At 41.8% G+C, this 23,409-nt stretch overlaps 1 protein-coding gene across 1 annotated transcript in view; it reads right to left on the bottom strand.

Moving 5' to 3' along the window:
• Window positions 1-2,552: 2,552 nt before the first annotated feature.
• Window positions 2,553-23,409, bottom strand: part of SEL1L (SEL1L adaptor subunit of SYVN1 ubiquitin ligase) — a gene marked incomplete at its 5' end in the record, with an annotated part of 38,402 nt that continues 17,545 nt past the window's right edge. Inside the window, 12 exon segments of the mRNA XM_083501575.1 lie at window positions 2,553-7,310; window positions 9,350-9,478; window positions 9,805-9,977; window positions 10,572-10,646; window positions 12,149-12,314; window positions 13,623-13,771; window positions 16,340-16,427; window positions 17,412-17,474; window positions 18,268-18,345; window positions 18,683-18,751; window positions 20,085-20,141; window positions 22,900-23,054. Coding sequence (XP_083357701.1) covers window positions 7,107-7,310; window positions 9,350-9,478; window positions 9,805-9,977; window positions 10,572-10,646; window positions 12,149-12,314; window positions 13,623-13,771; window positions 16,340-16,427; window positions 17,412-17,474; window positions 18,268-18,345; window positions 18,683-18,751; window positions 20,085-20,141; window positions 22,900-23,054 — 1,406 coding nt within the window. The 3' untranslated portion in view covers window positions 2,553-7,106.

Raw genomic sequence — 23,409 nt, 5'->3', positions numbered from 1 at the left:
TTAAGGAGAACAAGTCATCAACACATCAAAGGAAGATCCTTGGAGTTTGGACAAACGGGGGGGGGGGGGGAGTTTGCCAGAGCCAGTGTGGTTAAGAGCAGTAGATTCGTAATCTGGGGAACCGGGTTCGCATCTCCGCTCTTCCACATGCAGCTGCTGGGTGACCTTGGGCTAGTCACACTTCTTTGAAGTATCTCAGCCCCACTCACCTCACAGGGTGTTTGTTGTGGGGGAGGAAGGGAAAGGAGATTGTTAGCCGCTTTGAGACTCCTCCGGGTAGTGATAAAGGGGATATCAAATCCAAACTCTTCTTCTTCTTCTTCTTCTTCTTCTTCTTCTTCAGCCATCGTGATGTCACACAGAAAAAAAATATTTTAAAAGCAAATGTTTGGAGGATGTGGGGCAAGTGGAACTTCTTAGCAGGCTGGCCGAGACAGAAGGGAAGGTGTTTTCTGCAAGTGTTACTGGGAAGAAGCCCCTCTTGAGATGTAAATGCTGTCAACTCTCCACAAACCCCAGGTGTAAATATGTGTGAATAAAAATATTTCATGAAGACCCTAGCCTCTGTTGTGCATTTCCTCCCAAAGAAACACAAACCCTGGTTAAGTGCCAAGACTCCTGCAATCTCCCCACTCGGCAGAGACTGGAGTGGCCTGAAACATTATGTCTTGAAATGAGCAAGTAGTATTGTAATTCTGCTCTGCTATGAATTCCTCTTATTGTATTTCTCATGGTGAGTGAATCTTCCTATTTTGGTTTCTCTCAAGTTCCTCACTTTTCCAATCTTCAGTTCTCAACATTTCCATATCAGTTTGTGGTTTTTTTAAAAGTCCACCAGCATTTTAGTGTTAATTTTTTCTAACATACACACTTTTGCAAAGGAATTTCTTCTAGTATGATGCATTTTGATATGCTATTTTTGTACACATTACTTGGCTGGAGAACTGCATTGCCAAATTCAGAGATGTGTAAGTTTTGATGCATGGCTGTTTTTTTGCGTCTCGTCATTGTTTAGGAAAGTAGGTTCATATTTAAATGTGAACTGAATTGAAATCCTCCCGTCCCTAGTTATAAGCCACTTTAGGTATACCTATGTAGAAAAGTGGCAATCATTACCATCACCATCTTAAAAACATCAACAACCCCAGAACAGTTCATTATTACTAGCTAAGCTTTCCCTAAATTAATTGATCTTAAGATGTGAATGAAGGAATTCTACACCAAATGCAGCATGGCATTTTGTAGAAGATATTTGCTCTCTTTTCAAGTGTCAATTATGCCTGATTTGACATGCCAAAATAAATGAAAATTGCTGGCCACAAAACCAGCGGTAGGGGTTCATAGCAGTCACACAGCTTTTATATAATAATAGAGCACTTGTAATAGCAACTTTCCTGTGCTCAGACTGTTTCAAGTACATCACCTTTATAGCTCTTTCAACTTTGTAAGGTAAGCCATTACAATACATTATTCCAGTTTGGAGGTGATGGAGATTGAGACAGTGTCTTGCCTGAGCTCAGTGAATTCACAGGTGATTTGTTCCTGTGCTTGACTGCTATCCTACTCCCTCAAAGCCAATCCTAAATATTCTAGGCATTTGCAGGAATCATATTACATTCTTTCTGGCAAGATTTAACAAAACCCCTTTCTGCAATGTAATTCTAAAGCTACAAACAAGGCGATACAACAGTGCTTATTTTATTGGGTGGGATTGGGGGTGGGGAGATTGTAATAGGTATTGAACAATGGCATCTCGTTCCCATGGTGATTGGCAGATGAACAGCAACATGTACAGAGAGATGCATATAGAAGTGTGTGTGGTGATGTTTCTCCCAATCTTTGCCCCATCTCCATGCACACGGTCATATTCCTTCTGCCACACCCATTCATCAACTGTGTGCATATGAGGAATATATTCTGTGATGCATAGCTGCATATGTGCAGGTCATGCACAGTAGGTGGAGGACATATTCCCGTTCTTCTGCACATTACTATGATAATGTGACAGCGCTCCTGACTCTTCTCTTCCTGTGCTCTCTTTACATGCAAAAAAAGCGCTCTTCACAACTTCTCTTCCTCACAGTGCACCTGCTGCCTTGCAGAATATAAGGCAGGCACCCTGCCTCAAAAAATAAAAGCTCACAAAAGTCACAATCTAACATTCAACACAGGGGAAGCAACAAGAGGAGGGAAGAAGAAGAGGTAGGTGAAACAGGGAAGCAACACATAGGCGTTTCAGTCCTCCCAAGGTGGAAAAGTTGACTCAGACGGTAACACTGCAGTCCTATGCAAGTTTAGGCATAAGTTAAGCCCCACTGAACTCTGTGGGACTTACTTCCTGGTATGCAAGCATAGTATTGTACCCTAAGGTTGCAATCCTATGTATATTTACTTGAAATCAGCATTTACTGCCAAGTAGGCAAGAATTTTATTGTATTGTTAGGCATTAATTGATAAAAAAGGGGGGAGGATTTCTCGTTCAGCTGTATGGGTCATAGTTTTTGTCAGAAATGCCAGTTCTTTTTAAACGTAAAAAGGAACCACAACTTCTCTTACATCATTACAGGCCAATCACAAAAGTGGCATCTTTATTCAACAAGATATAGTACAAAATGAATCTGTACATCTTTCTATTAACAGGATGTGTTTACAGTTATATTACACTTTTCCAGCCTTTATACTGCATCATCTTAAATACAAAAGAAAATTTACAAAACCCTTTATTCACTTTGTGATTTAGGCCAGCGTGAGACAAAAGGACTCTTCTCACTAGCCTTCTCCAACTGTATGCATTCAGTTGCAGCTCTCAAATCATGCCAACGCTTCAAAAAAGAAAAAGTAAAAAAAGTGGAAAGTAACCTGTCTGTCGTGCTGTTTAAAATATTAAAGAATTGCTAAAGTAAGCTTCCGTTCTTGTAACTTGGGTATGTGGGTTTTAGAAACAGCAAATTAACAGAGTGCAAGCTGTTGTCCCCAATCCATCTTACGTTGGACTTTCAGACTGATCCTATGCTTATTTACTTGGAATTATGTTCATTCGGTTCAACAGGGTGTATTCTTAGGCAAGCGTGCATAGGATTGTAACTTAAGTTTCACTTAAATCAGTGGAACCAGTCAGTTGCACCAGGGATGTGTGGGCTAGGGGTACATGACACTGGTGTGCCGGTGCTTTGTGTGCAAGCACTACTGCCTTGGTTTATACATACCACCCAGCCTCGTGTAATGATCAGTCACAACTAACTTCTTATTTGTTGGTTTAAGCAAGGGCTTGTTTAAAATACCTTGTGTCAAAGAAAACCCGAACTGGGCTCAACAGTGATGGCTACCTTGAGATGATGGACTGGGTGCTCTGTATTGTTTGGTTTGTTAAAACATAGTGGGGAAACAACTCTCTTTCAATTTTTCTCATCCCCCAGTAAGTAGTTAAAATATTAGAAGGCAAGCTTCCCCCACTTTATTTCCCCAAGGGTGTCAATCACAGAGTGAAGTATTTTCACACATACAGCCACATTGTGGAAAAGCAGATTAAGAAGCATCTGTGACAGCTACCATGAAGAGAAAGGCAGAGCTGAACTAACCCAACACAGATTTGTGGTGGGACATCCATTGCTACTTCAAATATGCTGTTTATTCCTGGTTTAGTGATTTAAGATTTGAGTAAACCCTTCACTCAAACACTGTCACTTAACGTGTGAAAGGAGAAATTTCTCATACATATGGATAGCACTAATTACATCCAGGGAAGCAAAATTCCAACGATATATAATTATAGTCTCTGAAACATGCTGCTGTTCACGTTCACAACATCTGGTACAGTGACAATTTTCAGAAAAGAGATGGATTAGAAAGACATAAGTTTCAGCAGATCCTTAGCCAAGTCCACTTATGTTCTGATCTATCTTGGTTAAAAGAATCACAATTTGAATTCAACAATTTGATCCATGTCAAACAATTCCATTTAGCTTAGATAATTTAAATCCACCTGCCCCTCTAAATAGCAAGAGGATGCTCTCTAAAATCACACCCCATGACAAAAAGTTTAAAAGGCAAAGCCTGCTTTACTAGCACCAACTGAATGCAAGCAATTTTATATTGATAGATGCTAGTCTTAATTTAAAAGGAAAATTAAAAGGTTAGTTCAAAACAAGAGGATGTTCAAAGATACTATATGTGGATAACCTAGACCTACTGATCTTTTCTTAAATCCCTGAGTTTGCTTGATGGTTCCCCCATATAACCTGCTGTCAGCTACATCAAATCTAAATGGATGCTATTTAAATAGCTTCAGCAATGGCAAAATCCATAAGGGAAACACACTTATTACTTATCTTGCATTTTAAAGGAGGAAAATAATTCAAAAGGGGAGATCATGTGTTTTGCTTATCTCAAGGTTTAGCTTTAGTATGGATGTGGTTATGAGGGCTATAGTTGCTATATCAAGTGGAAATTAAAGAGTGAGCCAACTATTATGTTCTTCAAGTGAATCAAAACAAATTTAAAGTGGTACAATTAGCAATTCTTTAAAAAGCTCCACAGAAGCAATAAAATGAGATAGTGGAGGGGAATATTTTGGAAATTTTGAAGAATTATGCAGTTACTAAGCTGTTCATTCCAAAGAAAGTATTGATTTTAACGTAGGAAACAACTGTATCACAATTTAGTCTCATTTGAAATCAAGCACACTTTTCTGGATTTTACCCTGTAGTAATTAACAAATGCACGAACAGAGAGACCATCACTTGCAACTGGAGCCTTGAATATTTTCAGTTACAGCTCCCACTTCCGAAGAGGCAAGCAGTTTGCTAAAGCTGTGGCTTGCCTCCAGGGCTGTGAAAGCTACTGAAACGCCAAAGGAATATCCCCCCCACACCCCTGTTGTTCCTTTGAACTGTAGCCTGTATGTAGGACCCAAATTATGATAAGGTTTTAGTTTTCGTTTGCACCTTGTCTATCTGATGTGCAGATTTTTTTTGGGGGGGGGGAAAGCTTTCGGACCACCTACTAAGTTGTCCAACCTCATAATACTGTTAAGCTGCACAACACCCAGCTTCTAGAAGCTCTTCTCACAGATTCCAAGACATGTTAATGGAAGATAATCTTGCTCAATAGTATTCTAACATTTCAGAGCCATACAGTGTCTCTCTTTTAATGGAAGCCCTTGCTACTCCAACTATGCTTGTCTACTTGCTTACTAACAAAGACTGTTGGCATTTGAACAAGGCAAGATAAGGTGCTTTTGAGAAGCATGCAACATACGCAGTCCAGACTCTAAACAACATTTAAATACCACATTGCTTTCAATGGTACCAACGGCTTATGTAATGATGCTCTAGAAACAGACACCTGTATATGCTACTGTAGTAGTTAAAAAAGGAACATGTTTCTGTGCATCCGTTGAGCCAGAAAATTATCCTTGCATCTTTGCTTCATGTAGTGACTTACTAAAAGAGAAATGGGTTAAACAGCAAGTGTCCATAGTTGTCTTATAGCCTGGAAGATGTTGTTTGATTTGAGGCCAAAGGAAAAACATGTTGAGATTTGTTTTCGTACTACAACAGCTCTTATATGACATCAGAGTCTGGGGATCCTATCACCCCTGAAACAGATTCCTACTCTCTAAGGAGCTTAAAAATAATGTGTGTTGGAGCCAAACTGGTATAAATGGTATGGGTGTTATTAACTGATACATTTAGAGTCGACTACTATATGCTAATTGAGTGCTTTGCATCTCACGATAGCTAATGCAACAGAATTGGTAGTAACCAATTTTTAGATATGTAGATTGAGGTTACATTAATAACCCAAAGTTGCACAGTCTCCTACATCTACTGCAACCATCCTGTTTGGGCATTTGAAACCTGTGGGAATGCCCTCTTCACACAATGCATGCCAGCGTTGTCTTGCCATTTTCAGCTCAGTCTGAAGGGGGCTGCTTTCTATGCGCACAGGTTTTCTGACACAGGGACAAGATTGGATTCCCGCCTCCGAGGATGAAATCCTATGTGCATCGAAGAGATGATCACACATGAGCTGTGGAATGCTGCAAATTCCTGTGTTGCCATAGGGCCAGGGCTAGTGCCATACATTCCTGCAGGGCCCCTTCATGCATTTAGAACCGAATGCTTGAATAGAATTTGCAATATCAGGTTAAGACAAACCCGGCTCATTAGACCTGAATTATGATGGACTGGGAAAGCAACAGAAAAGAAAGACTGCCATAAAGATGCCTTCCGAGCTTAACAAAGCACTGGCTTTTTCTCCAGCCCACTGTTCGGCTAATCTTGGCATATTTGTGGAACAAGAAAAGAAAAGAGGCTGAGTGAGCTTGGGTGGGGTGGAATCCTTACACGTCTCAGACAGGTTCTTGCAGTGTACATAATTCAAAAAAATCTGAATTCTGCACACATTGCAGAGGACTTGTTTGTTAAATTATTTGTCATTTTATAAGTGCAATCATACTTCATCCACTGCTGTTAGGAAGAATTTGCCTAAGTGGGGAGGGGTAAGCACAGATCACCGAGAATAAGTATATTCATATTTACCGATAGTCTTTTTATCTGCTTCTTATGGACTGATATATCCAAATGAAAGCACCCACAGACACTCAAGGGTGGGAAATACTATTAAGGGATTAAGATGGTGTCAAAAGAATTGGGAAGAGAACCAGAAAAATAAATCAAGTTTATCACAATTGCAAACATACTCACATGGCCTTTTTTACTTAGAAGAAAAGCAGAGGCTTGACTTTCTGGAACAAAGACTCGACTATAAGTTTCCTTTCTGTGTAGGGCAACCTCCACCACAATCATCACCTGAACTATTGAGACACAACTGAAAAAGGGCACTGAACAATCTGGTACAGCAGGCATCACTTCTGTGTTTCACAAAAGCTGTTTCGTTATTCCACTGGCACTGAAATAACATTCAACTCCGCATTGAGAAAACATACATATCCCTGAAAAAAGAAAGGTAAGAGTCCTAAGCGACTTTTGGAACGCAACACTCTTTTGCACCTCCCTTGCAGATGTGGCCCATTCATGGGGTGTCCTAAAACCACGCAAAACAGTCCCGGCTGGAAAATCCAGTTCACTTCGCTGAGGCTCCTGCTATTGCGGTGGCTGAGGCTCTGGGGGAGGATCCTGGAGAGGCACAGCTGGCCGGGGCCCTACCGGCCTGGGAATTGCCTGGTGCTGCCTCTGCCTGTAAGCAATGACTGTGCCCAAGAGTAAAGCAATGATGGTCATGAGGTAAAGGTCCCACTCAGGTCCCAAGAGCTGGTCCATGTCAAGGTGTGAGAACACTTCTTTGATCTAAACAAAAAAAAAAAGCGAGAGGCATTCAGTCCTCAGCTGCTGTCCACAATTTCAATAGCTTCTTGTCCCTTATGTGAACAAGAATGTGTAAAGGTAAAGGTACCCCTGACAGTTAAATCCACTCACAAACAACTCTGGGGTTGCGGTGCTCATCTCACTCTACAGGCCAAGGGAGCCGGCATCTGTCCACAGACCGTTTTCCGGGTCATGTGGCCAGCATGACTAAGTCACTTCTGGCAAAGCCACAGCAGCGCATGGAAACGCTGTTTACCTTCCCGTCAGAGCGGTACCTATTTATCTACTTGTACTGTGTGCTTTTGAACTGCCAAGTTGGCAGGAGCTGGGACTGAGCAACGGGAACTCACCCTATTGCAGGGCCTCGAACTGCCGACCTTTCGATCAGTAAGTCCAAGTGGTACAGTGGTTTAAACCACAGTGCCACCCACGTCCCTGAACAAGAATGTTACTGGGTGTAAACCTTGCCTTTTTGATGGGCAACTTATCTGTGACAACCTTGCAGCCAGGTTACGTTCTTTCTTCAAGGACCCTGGAAAGCTGTTTAGTGTATTTCACCTCCCATGTATTACATGTGCTGCAAGTTTTATTTTTAACTCGAGTTAAATTTTATACCTGCTCACTGGCTACCACCACCTACAGCTCTGCAACACGCATGGGAAGACTTCTCTCCCACTCTTCCTCAACAGGAATATAAAGTGATCAGTCTGAAAGGTGGTGGGATGAGTGCACAGCTTCAGCTTGGCATTCCTGCAGCTTACTGCTTCATGATTAAACCCCAATTGACTGTAGCAGAGTGCAAGAGAAATATGAAGGCTCATTTCTAAGGGGCAAAAATGAAGTGCCCCAGGGCTTTCCTGAAAACAGGCCAAGTTAAGTCCCTATCCAATGGGAGTACTACCAGTTGAAATAAACAAGAAAAAGGAGTCATAACCCTGACCGGCATAGGTTCAGACTCTCTTCCCCACACTCAACTTGATGGTTTTACAGCCTAAGGATCCCTTAGATAGCTGGATATTAGCAATGATGGCTAAATGGAGTCTCCCTTGTCAGGGGTGTTATGGCAATGAATACCAGTTCTGGAGGCTGTGGGGGAAGGGACAGCATGGGATGGAAACTGCCTTCATGCTTCACTTGTGGTTTTTCTAACAGCACCATGCTGGCTACTCCTGCAGCATAACATCCAACAATTTCAAAGGAGTCTCCAGTATAATGATGAATAAGGGTCTTGTGAAAACATGAACAGTCTGGATTACTACCTAAGAACTCAGTCAACCAGGGTAACACCAGGATGTCAGGCACTGCAACAGGGGCAGTGGGTCAATTTTGGGTAAAAAAGGGTAAATGGTAAAGGACCCCCAGATGGTTAAGTCCAGTCAAAGGTGACTATGGGGTTGCGGCGCTCATCTCGTTTTCAGGCTGAGGGAGTTGCTGTTTGCTCACAAACAGCTTTCTGGGTCAAGTAGCCAGCATGACTAAACCGCTTCTGGAGCAACAGAACACTGTGATGGAAAGCAGAGCGCACAGAAACACCGTTTACATTCCTACTGCAGCGGTACCTATTTATCTGGTGTGCTTTCGAACTGCCAGGTTGGTAGGAGCTGGGACAGAGCAACAGGAGCTCACCCCATCATGGAGATTCGAACTGCTGACCTTCTGATCAGCTAGCCCAAGAGGCTCAGTGGTTTAGACCACAGCGCCACCCACATCCCTCAATTTTGGGTATAGTCTACTTCACTAGCTGAATGGGAGCAAGTGTGACAAGGAAACACTTTTACAGGCAAAGTGGGACAGAAGACAAGGACAAACATTAACCTCCAACCTGAAAACTTCACATTGGCAGAAACTGCTCTATCTACAGGCAAGTGTTCCTGCACCTTAAAGCTGTTTCTAATTACACATCTATACGTCAAGCCAGTTACACAGAAGAAGGGGAAGAGAGGTAATTCTGACCAGGAATGCACCACCATCAAAGTACCTTCAGTATCATTCTTTTCCTATAAAAGCTCTGCATTACTTACATTGGTTTCTTGTACATACTGGAAGGCATAAATGATTCCTAGTTTGCAGAGCGCAAGGAAGACTGGAACTTGAGCATCTGGACTGGCATCAGCTGCCATGTCATAGAAGCGTTTTGCGAGGTGAATATCCTACAAAATACATACAATTAAAATGTATTCGTGAACGACAAAAGTAATTAACTTGAACTTGTTGGTGCCGACTTCTAAATAACAGCAGAAAGCTGATATCCCCCCCCCCACCCCAATATATTGCATAATAATTATGCAAGGCACTTTCATTAATGGTGACCTTGTCTCCATTTAGTCAGATTGAAAACTCCTTCCCTCCCTACCTGCCACCCAGTGCATTATGTACAAATGCCTACAGTAGATGGCAAGAGATTCTTACAACTGACCATACTGGAAATTTTGCTGCAACAAATTTCACAATGACCATGTCTCCCAAGGTGGCTCACCTGCTTGATACCAAGTCCTTTCTCATGCATATAGCCCAGGTTGAACATAGCTTGGGCACTGTGCTGCTGCTCCGTTGCCAGGCGGTAGTGAATAAATGCTGTTTCGTAATCAACTTCAGTTCCAAAGCCATAGAAATGGTAATCGCCAAGTTTCAGTCGAGCAACAGTATAACCTATCAGCAAAAGAACAACCATGATGAAGAGAAGAGTGGGCTATATGGCACATTTCTTTCAGTTTGCCAGGGATTGTAGGTTTGTGTCCCAGACCAATAACCAACTGTAGAAGGAATTTCATTCCACCACAAGATTTTCTGGCACTATGGACAGAATTTGATTCTGCGGTATTTAGTTGAACATGTGTGCCCCGTTATGGAAATGCACCCTGAGAATACGGTAGCCTTCAGAAATTTCATTTCAGAAATTACAAAGTTTGGGACTTAGGCTGATTACAGCAGCTACTTCACAATGAGCCAAGTGCACTGACATGGCAAAAGCAGACCCAGTATCAGTTCAGCTCTGTAATATGCAAGATTTCTTAGATCTGACTGTATTTTGCAATCGTCAGAGAAATGTGGCTGCAGGAAAGAGAGGATTCAGGTGGCACAAAGCAAGACTTTAACCTATTCATGATCTGTTTCCAGTTACTGAACAGACACAGCAGCAATAGGGATCTCTCGGTCCCTTTAGCAGTCTGTTTAGGAATCTGCCACAAGGACTCCTCATGTGTGCTATGGCCGAGGAACCAGAGAATTTGAGTTATGACTCACCTTGGGAGGCTGCTCTATTCCAGTGCAGTAAGGCTCTGGGATAAGTCTCATTCTCTTCTATTATGCTGGCCTCTTCTGAGGAATTAGAATAAATGTTGGGATAATTAAACACACAAGTCATATTTAATTTCCAAAGGATTAAGTACCCACATGATTCAGGCTGATGATCTAATGCGAGTAGGGGTGGGCACAGCCTCCTAGTTCTGCTGCACAAAGTTAACCAAATGATTTCTGTCATTCACATCACACAGTCACCACCCCTTGCCTGCATCTAGTCTGCCAGACCCTGATGGTCACGGTGGTTGGTGGCAAGAGCCTACCAAAATCAGGAGCTTACACTAGGCCCCTGCACACCACCAAGCACAGATGGTGGGTTTGTGTTTTACACTTTCCTTCATGGGACTGATTTTCTGCCCCTGTGTTCCCTTTGCAAGATGCCATCCTGCATCTAAGAGCCTGGGGAAGAACATATTTAAAAATAAAACAAATGTTTCTGCTCATGAAATCTTCTCTTTGGAAGCAATCCTGTAAGAGCAAGGCTTGAAAACCCTCAAATATCCAAAGGTAGCAAGAACACCTACCCTCCCTTGTTGGAGAGGAGGCTTCCCAGTGTTTCCTTACTGACCTGGAAAATGCTAAAAAAACAGCAGGCCCTGGTTCTATTCTAAAAATAATATATTATATATTATAATCCTGTTTCTTCCCCTCCTCCCAAAACTGCAATTCTGGTCCAGTGGGAGAAGAATTCTCTCCATAACTGATATTTTGGCCTGTAGTTTACTTTAAATTTAGAGCCGCAAAAACACTGGGATAGAATGCCATGGTGACGGAACACACATGGTGCCTATACTAGTTTTCAGTAGGAAGCTTGCTAATGGGTCAATTTAAACAGTTACGTACTTCAGCGATTACCTAAAAAGCCCAACAATCCCACTACATTGCCCAAGATTAACACAGATCGTCTTTTCAATAGCACCCATTCATTAAGTTTCAACAAGCAAGAGCATGTGAAATATGTGCATTGTGATTGCTTCACATGCAAAATATTGATTTCCTGGACATCTCTGAAGAAGCGCAAGCCCAATGAAACTAGTAGGGGGGAAGGCAGAGAGGGGCCAACAGTAGGTGGAACCAGAGTCAAAGGCAGGCAGAGTAAACTTATTCTAGGTTTGTCCCCATCCTCACTGAGATTAAGGAGAAGAAAGCTCCCCGGATGGGATGTAAGGAAGAAGGCAAGCAGGTGGGAAGTTGGCTGACCTTAGTGGGGTAGTGTCCCATTTGCACTAATGGACCAACCTCCACTGAGTGCAAGGTCTCAGTTTGGACAGGCATTTGGGGCGAATGAAGGGACACTTTTACTATAGCATTCTATGATTTTATTCATAATGGAACATATATATATTATTCTGTTTAAGTTATAACTCATGATTTGTCAAGAAACTTGCTGTTTCAGGTTGGTTATTTCTAACCCCAGAAGCGCATCATTACATATGAAGCCACCATCGGTGCTAAAAATCACGGCATAGCTAATCAGCACCAAGCCAGTAATGTATACAAGATGTAGTCCAATCCCTTACTTTGATCAAGAATGAAGGCAGCATTGCTTTGTGCAACCTCATAGCCTTGTTCCGCCAACAGCAGATATTGAACAACAGCAGAATTCGTATCGCCATCTTTATAGCTGTTGTAGGCAGTCATAAGCTTCTCAGACCAACGGCCTCGCTCACACACGTTCTTAAAGAGCTGCAGAGAACACACACAAGATAGCTGCAACTTTTTAAGCTAACCACTTAGAATACATTGAGGAGACACAAACAGGTATTCCTGCAGAACCTTCATTTGTGAGATTCAGAAGGCATCAAGGCATAAAAGGATCAGGGTGCACAGCCATTCAGCAGGGAAATGAGTGACAAACACTACATAAAAATTCATTCAGGAATTCACCTGTTGCACAAATCATCTGCCAAGTTTACTTTAAAGCAGGGATGGGGAACATGTAGCCTTCCAGATGTTGGTGGATGACAAATTCCATCTTCCCTGACCATTGGCCATGTTGGTTGGGACTGACAGAAATTGGAGTCCAACAGCATCTGGAACGTAACAAATTCCCCATCCCAGCTTTAAAGACTTCAGATTTATATAACCATATTTTGTTGCTCTCAAGTTAGACTTAGAAGCATTCACCTTAATTTATATTATATTCTAGTGGAAAGTGTTTAACTTGGAAAGTGTTCATGTTTTTATAGTGGACTGAAATTTAAGGACAATATTGTACAACTCAGATGAAGAATAGATTTTATTCTCCAAAGACCAGCAATCTGCTAAGAATAGTTTTTAAAAATTCTTACAAAAGCATTTAATTGAGTACACTGGAATTAAAAGTCCTTCCACTTTATTTACTTGGAAGCTTTTCAAACCCTGTACATTTGTGACCCAAACATGGTCTTAAAACTACATAACTGAAATACGATGCATTTATTTATTTCATAAAATTTAGACACCACTTAATTGTGAAAAAACCCCTCAAAGTGGTTTACAAAGAGGAAAAAAACCCCTAAAATTATCGGTAAAACAGTTACATTAAAATAATTTAAATCAGCAATAAACTACAAACAGGTTAAAACACACATCAACGTTCTATGGATATGGGTAGACTATATAAATAAAACTATTTTTAGCATGAACCGAAAAGAGTACAGATCTAACAAAGAGGGAGGAATTCAACATCCCTCTATGTGGATTGCTCCATCAGCACAAGCATTGCAACCTGCCAAATGCAACGTCTCCCTCTTTCCACCCTCCGGATGTTGTTCTGGGGGTTCTCAGAGACAATTTCAGAGGGCATGTGGGGGAGAGAAGCCCTGCTGTGCAAGTGCAAGTCCTCATGTGGGCTTCTGCTGATAGAACTCATTAGCTGAATCCCACTCAGAGCAGTCAGAACACTTAAAGCAAATTCAACCCCATGAGCAAAGACGGCTGCTTGATTGTATCACCGACAACTCTGCTAAGGCCTTGCCTGTAAGTCTGCAAAGGAAGGAAGTTAATGCTTACCTCCACAGCAGTATGACAGGAGCGCATGACACCAGTGCCAGTGGCATGCATTTGTGCCAAGTTATAGAAGGCCAGAATGTGCCCTCCTTGAGAAGCCAAGTTAAAATACTTATAGGCTTGCTTATAGTCTCTTTGGACTCCAATTCCATCTGCAAAGAGAGAAGTGACAATACAGGATTAGGGGCAGCTAGAAGGATTGAAGTTGATGCCACTTGGCTTACCAGCGTTCTCCCCATAAATCCAAAAGTACAAAAGCTAAATGACAGTAAAGTGGAAAAAGTAACATTTAAATATACAACACTAGTAAATATTAAATGTTTATCGGGAAAGCCCATTCAGTTCTGAAAGAGCATTGAGTATTAGGCCTCCTGGGTATTAAAAGTAGTGAGTTTCTTTACAAGGATTGTACTGATTACAGAATACTGCTGCAAATGTTTGTCTGGCCATCTGCCATGGATGCTTTAGTGCAAGATCCCTTCCTACTCTACTATTCTATGATTCTTTGTAGAAGTTTTATCTCGCCTTTCACTTCATTAACCAAGGTGGATAACCCAACACACAGCCCAATCTAAAAAAACATTTCACGCCAGAGTTCTATCAAGTTCAACAAGGCCTACTTCTTGATAAGCAGGTCTGCAATCTTTAAAATAAGCAACATACACTGCCTCCAATCCTTATTCAAAGTGTGATAGGAGTCCCAATCTGCAAAAAAAAACTTGAATAAACCCATAACAAGAACCTGAGCCCTAGCGAATTAGATCAAAGGCCTGTTTAGTTACAGTGGCCACAGATACCTACAGGAAGCACACAAGCAAAACATGAGTGCGATAAGACTATCCCTGCTCATGATCCCCAGCAACTGGTATTCCAAGGAATACTGTCTCTGGCACTGAAGACCATACACAGCTATCATTTTATGCATTTATGTATTGCATGAATTTATAAAAGTATTTCTATACTGCCACAACACAAAATGTCAACACTAAAACAAGGGTTGCCATATTTCCCAAAGTGAAAATCCAGACAATCAGCGGCTCAACAAAAAATGTTGAGCTTTTTTGGGGGGAGGTCATCTAAAAATTTGTTGAGCTTTTTTCTGCCCCGTCCCCGGTGATCTTCTTAAAGGTAAAGGGACCCCTGACCATTAGGTACAGTTGCGGACTCTGGGGTTGCTGAGCTCATCTCACTTTACTGGCCGAGGGAGCCGGATTACAGCTTCCGGGTCATGTGGCCAGCATGACTAAGCTGCTTCTGGTGAACCAGAGCAGCGCACGGAAATGCTGTTTACTTTCCTGTCGGAGTGGTACCCATTTATCTACTTGCACTTCAGCGTGATTTTGAACTGCTAGGTTGTGGCAGGAGCAGGGACCAATCAACGGGAGCTCACCCCGTCGCGGGGATTCAAACCGCCGACCTTCTGACTGGCAAGCCCTAGGTTCTGTGGTTTAACCCACAGCGCCACCTGCGTCCCATTCGTGATCTTCTTAAGTTTTCAATTTGTCCAAATGCTTATTAAAGCCATCTAAGGTGGTGGCCACTACATTGCCTGGTAACAAACTCCAGAGTTTTATGTGCTGTGTGCAACATTATTTTTCTTTGTCTCTGCGCGTGCACACACACACGTCAGTAAAATAATATTTAGTTTCCTATTGTTCACAGAAAAGAGAAAGTACTCAGGTCTGTTCTTTGAAATGGCTTCAAATGACCAAATACAATACAGCAGGGGAAATAAATTTGATGCCACCAGGGGGGGAACTTATGTACATTGTATTTCTATGCCAAAATTGAAAATGAAAAATTACAAAGAAAGTACAGTGGTACCTCGGGATATATACGCTTCAGGTTACAGATTCCACTAACCCAGAAATAGTACCTCGGGTTAAGAACTTTGCTTCAGGATGAGAACAAAAATCGCGCGGTGGCAGCGCAGCAGCCCCCATTAGCTAAAGTGGTGCTTCAGGTTAAGAACAGTTTCAGGTTAAGAACAGACCTCCGGAATGAATTAAGCACCGTATGTTCCAGCGTACAAGACGACTTTTTATCCCTGGAAAATCACCCCAAAATTCAGGGGTCACCTTACACACCTTATACGCGGAGCTACCTGTTTCGAAGGAGGAGAGGGAGCCGGTGAGCAGAGGCGTCCCTTCTGCCGTCGCTCCTCCTCCCTCCCCACAGAAGGGGACGCAGCCTCCTGTGACACGGAAAGTAGTTCTGAGCATAGCACTCACCCGCCCGCCTGCCGCCGCTGTGGGAGCCGGATCTGGCCTCTGCCGTGGCTGCGCAGAGCTTCGCTTGGCTCACGGGTGCCATGAAGAGCCTGCCACGGCGAGGTGGTGCGCGGCTTCGGCCGGGGCTCCAAGCAGCTGGGCATCCCCACAGGTGAGGGCGGTGGAGGCCGAGGCGGCCGCTCGGGGCCTTTTCCCGGAGGGAGGGAGGGAGTTCTGCCCACCAAACGCCTTGCCTCAGGCTGCTGCTGCTGCAACGGCAGTGCTTGGCGAGTGGCCAAACTCTATAATTTAACAGCAAAAATTGGGGGGTCGTCTTATACGACCAGTTGCCTAATACGCCGGAATCTACGGTACGTAACTGGAGGTACCACTGTATTTTTACTCTTAAAAATCCAACCATTTTTTGAGTGCAACTGCCACCTCCTGGTCACCAACTAGTACTGCAGACCCCAAGCTGTAGATACTGAACAAAGGCTTAAAGTCACTCACTGTAATACATGGAGCCCAGCTGAAGCTGCCCATCAACCCATCCCTGTTCTGCTGCCTTCTGGAAATACTTCAAGGCTAGCTCATAATTCTGCAAGAAGACAAAGACAACTGATAATCAGGATTGTTGCAGTTCTACGTCACTTTGAAAGTTTTACCAGGCACTTTTATAGCTATTACTGGATTATATTATTATTATTACAGTTAAAGTAACTTCTAAGCCTGCATCTCAAGGCAATTTTCGCACAATATAATTAAAACAGTTAAAAACAGTTAAAAACGCAACAACAAATACATTTAAAAGAAAACTAAGACTCTAACAAGTGTAAACTTGTGATAAAGACCCATTTGTCCAGCTTGGAAAGTCAGTCAGAACAAAAATGTCTTCAGCTGTTTCTGGAAAGTGTGGATAATGGGCAACTGATATATCACGGCAGACAGATATTGATACTAGAAGGGGAAAGCTATATTGAACTTGAGCCCTGGCAATCTCAAGTTACCCTACGTGGGCTTCCTGTCTACTCTCAGATCTAGCAGAAGCTCCCTTTCCTTGTGATTAAATGGGATTCCTTGTGATTTATGGGACAGCCCTCTCTCTCCTTCTTGGTTCCCAATACATCCTCGAATATGACCTTCCGTTATCCAGCACTGTCACATAGAACAGCCAACCCCACTCCCCCACCCGGCTCTCTTAAGCAACTCTATTTCCTCCCTTGCTGCACTTTATTGTTTCGATTCTCAGAACTTCCTCATATTCTCAAAACCTACATTTTCTATGAAGCCTTTGGCAAAATCCCATATTCCCAATGCCCAAGCATAACTAATCACGACAACATATAACTAAAATACGTGTTCTTTCCCTGTTTACCTCTGGCTTTCCTCCTCTTCACTCCCACGTCAAATTATGGGCTTCAAGCCCTGCCCTCTTGCACCCTAAAGCACCACGCAGAGCGATGGCACTACATAAATACAAACGGCTTTAATTTTTCAAGGCAAGTGAGTCACTTATTTTACACATAAACGGCTCTTTCCTAGAAGATTAGTACTGCCACATTAAAGTGCCAGGCAGACTTACCACTGGAACACCTCTTCCGTACAGATAAGCCATCCCTAGGCCACTCTGCCCTACTGGATTGCCCTAAAAAATGAAAGGGAATAAATTGGAATGCAATTACAAGTTTGAATCTAGATCTTCACCACGTATTTCTAACATTCTGAAGAATAAAAGAACATATGTTTTTAGGCCTTCAAAAAAGCATCACAATGCCAAGTTTAGGCCTATTGTATGTGCTCTGTAAAATTCTTGATTCCACTGAAAGCTAGGACAAATTTGATGCCAGAAACTTGATAGCTTCAGGCAGTGTTGAAGGTATAATTCTTGGGCTGAAGGCATGTGAAAAGGAATGAACTGTTATCTCAAAGTGCTGATTTTGACCTTCAAAGTTCCAACTAGTTTGAGAACTTATTATCTGAAGGACTGCCTACACCTGTACAAACTTATGCAGGCATTAAGATCTACCTCAGAGGACTTGTCCATGTACCTGCAGTTAAGCTGGGGCACGAGAAACAACCTTTTCTGTGATGACAGACAGAATTGTGCAACTCCCTCCTTACAGAACTGCTGATTTTTAAATGGGCCTTAAAAACTCTTCCTTTTTTCAGACACTGGTCCTGTTGGTGTTCCATTTGTTTTAAACTGCTCTCTGTCTTTGGTTATTGATTATATGACCGCCACTATCAATTTTGTATAGTATTTCTTTTTCTGTAAACTGCCTCTGACAACGTCCAAGAATGATTTCATAAATAATTCTTGGCTTGGCGGCCTGTGTACCATCAGCACAAGGCGTCATGCGCCCAATTGACTGGGACCTCAAACACTGTACTTTTATGACAACTATGAAAATTAAAATGTTCATTTAGTAGAAACATACCATATCAGCAGCTTTCTTGAAGTACTGAAGAGCTGTCTCATTGCTTTGAGGTACAATATCACTTCCTTCTGAATACATCTGGAAGAACAAAATGTAACTGAAGATTTTTTGGAAAAAGAGACATGAGCTGAGAGACTCTTTCATGCATAATGAAACTTTAGTACATTTTACTGTAACTTGCGCTCTAACTAAAGCAGAAACATTGCTGCCCAACTAACTAAAGTCTTAAAAACACGTAAAGGAAAAACTTTTCGGGGTGGGGGGGATGTAACATAAGAGCAGCCCTGCTGAATTAGACCAAAGGCCCATCTTAAGCACCCAGGTTCACCTTTAGATTATTATTTTTTTAAAGCAGTTAGCCAGTTGATTTCAGTGACAACCCAGAATATCTTCCCGAACGTACTGTGTGTCTTACCTTTCCCAAAAATGCCATAGCATGGGAGTTACCAGCAGTAGCTGCTTGATTGAAGTATTCAAAAGCCCGCTAGAGAATGGAATAAGAGAAAACATCCATAACTATTGCTACGTAATTCCAGAACTCAGTTAAATGTGCTCTTTGTTGTGTTGTTTGACCTGGCAATCTTGAAAACTTGGCAGTAATAACAATCAGCTTCACTGCTTACTCAGCCAAGTGAGCAAGTTTGTATTAGTTAATTAAATTCATAAACTGTTTACCGTAACATAATGTCCTGAATCAATTTACAAGCATAAAACATGATGATACAGTAAAGAATACATAAACTTAACTGGCGTAAAAGTACCCAATTACTGGTGCTGCCCAAGTGCTCAGGAAAATGAAAACAGTTTTTCCTGGTGCCATAACAATGGAAGAGTTGGTGCCAGGCAGGCCTCCCTTGGGAAAGCATTACAATAGTAGGGAAAGTTACTACAAAAATGGCCTATTCTCTCATTGTCACTTTCCAGACCATCTTTGTGGGGTGGTGCTCAGAGAAGGACCTCCAATGATGATCTCAGGGTCAGGGCAGGTTTATATGGGGAAAGGTGATTCAGAGCCTCAAAACCACAACTTTTAATTGAGGCTGGAAACAAATTGGCAGTCAATGAAGTTGGGCCAGAAACCAGTGTTACATGTTCAAGCCTTCTTGTCCCAGTTAGCAACCAACCTGCAGCATTCTGCATTAGCTGTAGGCCCCAAATTATCTTTCAAGGCAGTGCCACATTTAACGCAATACAGCAGTTTAACCTGGATGTTTCCAGAACAGAAACAACCCAAGCCAGGCTTTGGTTCAGATACACAATGTAAACTAGATTCTCATTTCAGACAGATGTATGATCTTATATATGAAACAGCTTAAGAATACAAGAGCTGAGATACACCTTGTGCATTAACATGCTCCTTGCATGTTCACTTTCCTAACTTCAAGATTTCTATTAAATACTGAAATTCTTAAGTGCTTATTATCAAACAGTCATAACACAGCAACAGGAACAGATAGCTGCTGCATTATACATATAGCATTCCAGTTTCAGCCCAGTTACTTTTTATATGCACCCAGTTACTTTTTATATGAACTGCCCTGAGACCTCCAGGTATAGGGCGGAATATTAATTAATTAATTAATTAATTAATAATACTATTACAATGCAATTAATGTGCGATTAAAATTGATTGACTGTTAATTGATTACTAATGGTGCAGCAATAAAACTGCCAGCGCATTTGCAAAGCTAAGCAGGGACCAGGATAGTTTCAAATAGGATGGGGGACAGCATTGTAGGACACTGGACTAGATGACCCTTCCAACTAAGACTCTGTGAACCATTCACTGCATTACCAAAACAGCAAATGAACCATACCTGATGATTTTGTTCTACGCCTCTTCCGCCATGCAGATGCAACTGCCCAAGTCCAACCTAGAACATTAATTGAAAACTTGTCATGTATATAATGAGCAAAACATATTGCAATAAGGGAAAGAAAATACTTTGAGGAGGTGATTGCCCTGCTTCATTAATCACAATAACCTGAAGCCAGCAAGCAGTGATAAATTACTGATACTGTACATTAAAATAGGGGTGGGCAACCCTTCTCTTGAGGGGCATGTTTGCTCAGGGGTCATCTGTCAGGGACCAAGTCTCAGCAGTGGATGGGGCCCTGAATCAAAAGGAGGCTGGCCACCTCATTTTCTCCCTTTCTCCCTCCCCAGCAAGCTGATCAGAACTCTGAACTGATCACTTGCAGAGGGCCTTTGAAATTAGGCTGAGGGCCATGTGTCGTCCTAGGGCTGCAGACTGAATGTTTTAGAGCAGAGGTGGGCAAACACACACATAAGATGAAGCAGTTTTGCCTAGAAATGACATTTATGTTTGAACACACCTATCTTCTTCTTTCTAAAAAATAAAATAAAATTCCTTTGAGTTCTACCCATACAATCCAAATTTCCTTTTCAATTCAAGTCACTGTTTCCTGGCCTGTTAAATACTTACCTAAATGCAATGATCAGCTTTGAGAGCCTAACTAAAGAAAACCTTCCAGTACAACACAGCCTCAGATCACACACAGGCAACCGGCTTGCACTGCTTTACCAGTATGCTATGACTTGAAAACTTATGTGTTTTAGAAAAAAGGATTCTAATGCTGATTGTTAAGTTGGATGTCTGTAGGTTATGAGTGTAGTATTATGTCTGGTTGTTTTTCAGATACAAAGTTGTTCAGTTAATGCAGGTAAAATTAGCAAAAATGTATAAAACCTGTAATAAGTGCTGGAAATGTAAAAAAAAAGAAGGAACGTTTTATCATATGTGGTGGGAGTGTAATAAAGTGAAGGGCTTCTGGGAGATGATATATAATGAGATGAAAAAAATGTTGAAGTATACATTTGTTAAGAAACCAGAAGCCCTACTTTTAGGGATTACAGGGAAGGAAATAAGAAGGAAGGATTATAAACTTTTTCAATACGCAGTTACAGCAGCAAGAATTCTACTGGCCCAGAAGTGGAAACAAGAGGAAATACCGGCGAAAGAAGAATGGATGATGAAATTAACAGACTATGCAGAACTGGACAAGTTAACAGGGAAAGTTAGATATCTTCGAGACCAAAAGTTCACCGAGGACTGGGGGAAATTTGTGGAATATCTGAAAAGTACATGTGAAGTACAAACAATGCTACTGGGGTTTAAAGAAGCACTGTAAAAACTGAGGTATATTGTTAAATGAAAATGGATGATTGGAGGGGGGACTAATGGCAATAGAGAACAGAAGAAATGCGTAAGCAAGAGTTAAATATGGATGATTGTCAGAGAAGTTGAAGGAAGTCCAAAAGTATGGAATTTGTGAAAATTTGGATTAAAACTGTATATTTATGTTAAAAATTAATAAAAAGCATTATAAAAAAAAGATACAAAGTTGTTCAGTTAATGCTGTGTCAGAATGTATCTGCCAAAAATTCGGTCAATCATGAATTTCACAGTGAACTTTGGACAACAAGAGCCTCTTGGATGGGCAGTTCCTGCTTAAGAAACATAAGAAAAGGCCACTGAATGTGCTGAAGACAAACAAATGTGTCAAACTCTGAAGTGTGCTGCACAGAGCACAGGTGTGCCGCTGAATGGACGCATTCATGACTTTACAGGAGGACAACACACACATTTTAATTAAATTTGACTGTCACTGACATTTTGAAAAAGTGAAGGAGACCAAAATTGTCTCTGTTCCTCTACCTTTAGAGGTCATGCATTCCTCCCTAAAGCTCTCATGTGCTCAAAATGCCACAGCCAAACTGTTTGGTTCATGGTTGGGGAACTTACGATCCTCCCAGTGTTGCTGGACTAAAGATCCCATCATCCGTGATCACTGCCCACACTGGCTGGGGCTGATTGGAGTTGGAGTCCATCAATATGTGGAGGAGGATCACAGACTCCTATCCCCAGTTTAGTTGCTATGATACAATCTTTCTCACCTGCCCCAACATGTCAACCTTCTATTGTTAATTACTTTTAAAAACAAATATCATGTAAGAAATTCTGTAAGCGGTTCAAAAAAATATGAAATAAAACTTTAACATTGTTGCTGAAAATGAGTATTTAAAGATATTAAAAAACAACGATTAAAATCAACAGCAGCTGAAAAGAAATAAAACACATGTATTTTTCGTATGTCTGGACAGTCATTTTAAGCAGGCACCACATAGAATACAGTGAAGGCCTGATGTCAATAGGCAGGGAGTTCCAAAGTGCTGCCAAACTAATAAAAGCACAATTTCTTATAATGTGGAACAAATATTGTATGGAACCTGTAATGGTGCCAGTTCTGCAGATCAAAGAGGTTGAGTGGACACATATGGGGCAAGGCAATCCCCCCCAAGAAAACTGGTCATTAAGGCCTCTATAAAGCAATAGTAACTCCATGAACTTGGACCAATATCCAACAGGCAATCAGCGCAGTCCTTTGAGCAGAGGTGTTATATGAGAGGGTCTCATTCATGTCAGCAACTGTGCTAACTGCAGCTTCCAGATTAAGAACAAGGGAAGCTCCACATAGAGCGCTTTGCAGTAATCTTATCATGAAGTCAGTGACGTTGATGTATGACCTATAGCTTTCTAGCTCTTTACGTATATGTTGCTGTTATACCATTCTCCAAGAACAACCATTTCCCATTCTATCTAGCCATACCTGTGCTTGAACGTCTCCTTTTTCAGCTAGGAATTGGTAATATTGTATTAAATCTTCCTCTAGCATCCCACTTGCCATTCCTGGATTTTCTACTTCATCTGGAAGACGAATTCTCTGCACCACTGTGCCTCCTGTTAGAGAGATGTCACTAGCCACTAGAGAGAGAAGAAGAACCCTGGTTAGCAGTTACTCAAATACAATTGCTCAAAAGAAACGGAGAGGAACTATTCCAGTCAGATTCAGGACTGTTCTGCACTGCACATAGTAGCATACTTGCCACCAAGCGCAGAATCAAATGGCTGGCTGCAGCTTCCTCTCTGTGTGCCCTAATAAGTGTACCTCAGCGGCACACATTTGCACATTTTTATGCACAAACTTAACACCCCTTGTACATACACCTAAAAAACCCAAAATATACAAAAGCCCTATAAAAGAGGACTAGGAGTTACCAAGCATGGGTTGCAAGAGATTAAACAGAAAACTGTAATAGAACCATACCTTGTGTGTTAG

The sequence above is a fragment of the Podarcis liolepis genome, assembly GCF_965112155.1.
Source record: "Podarcis liolepis genome assembly, chromosome: 1".
NCBI lineage: Eukaryota > Metazoa > Chordata > Lepidosauria > Squamata > Lacertidae > Podarcis > Podarcis liolepis.
Note: the sequence above shows the minus strand (reverse complement) of the source record. Positions and strands in the feature narration are given on the sequence as shown.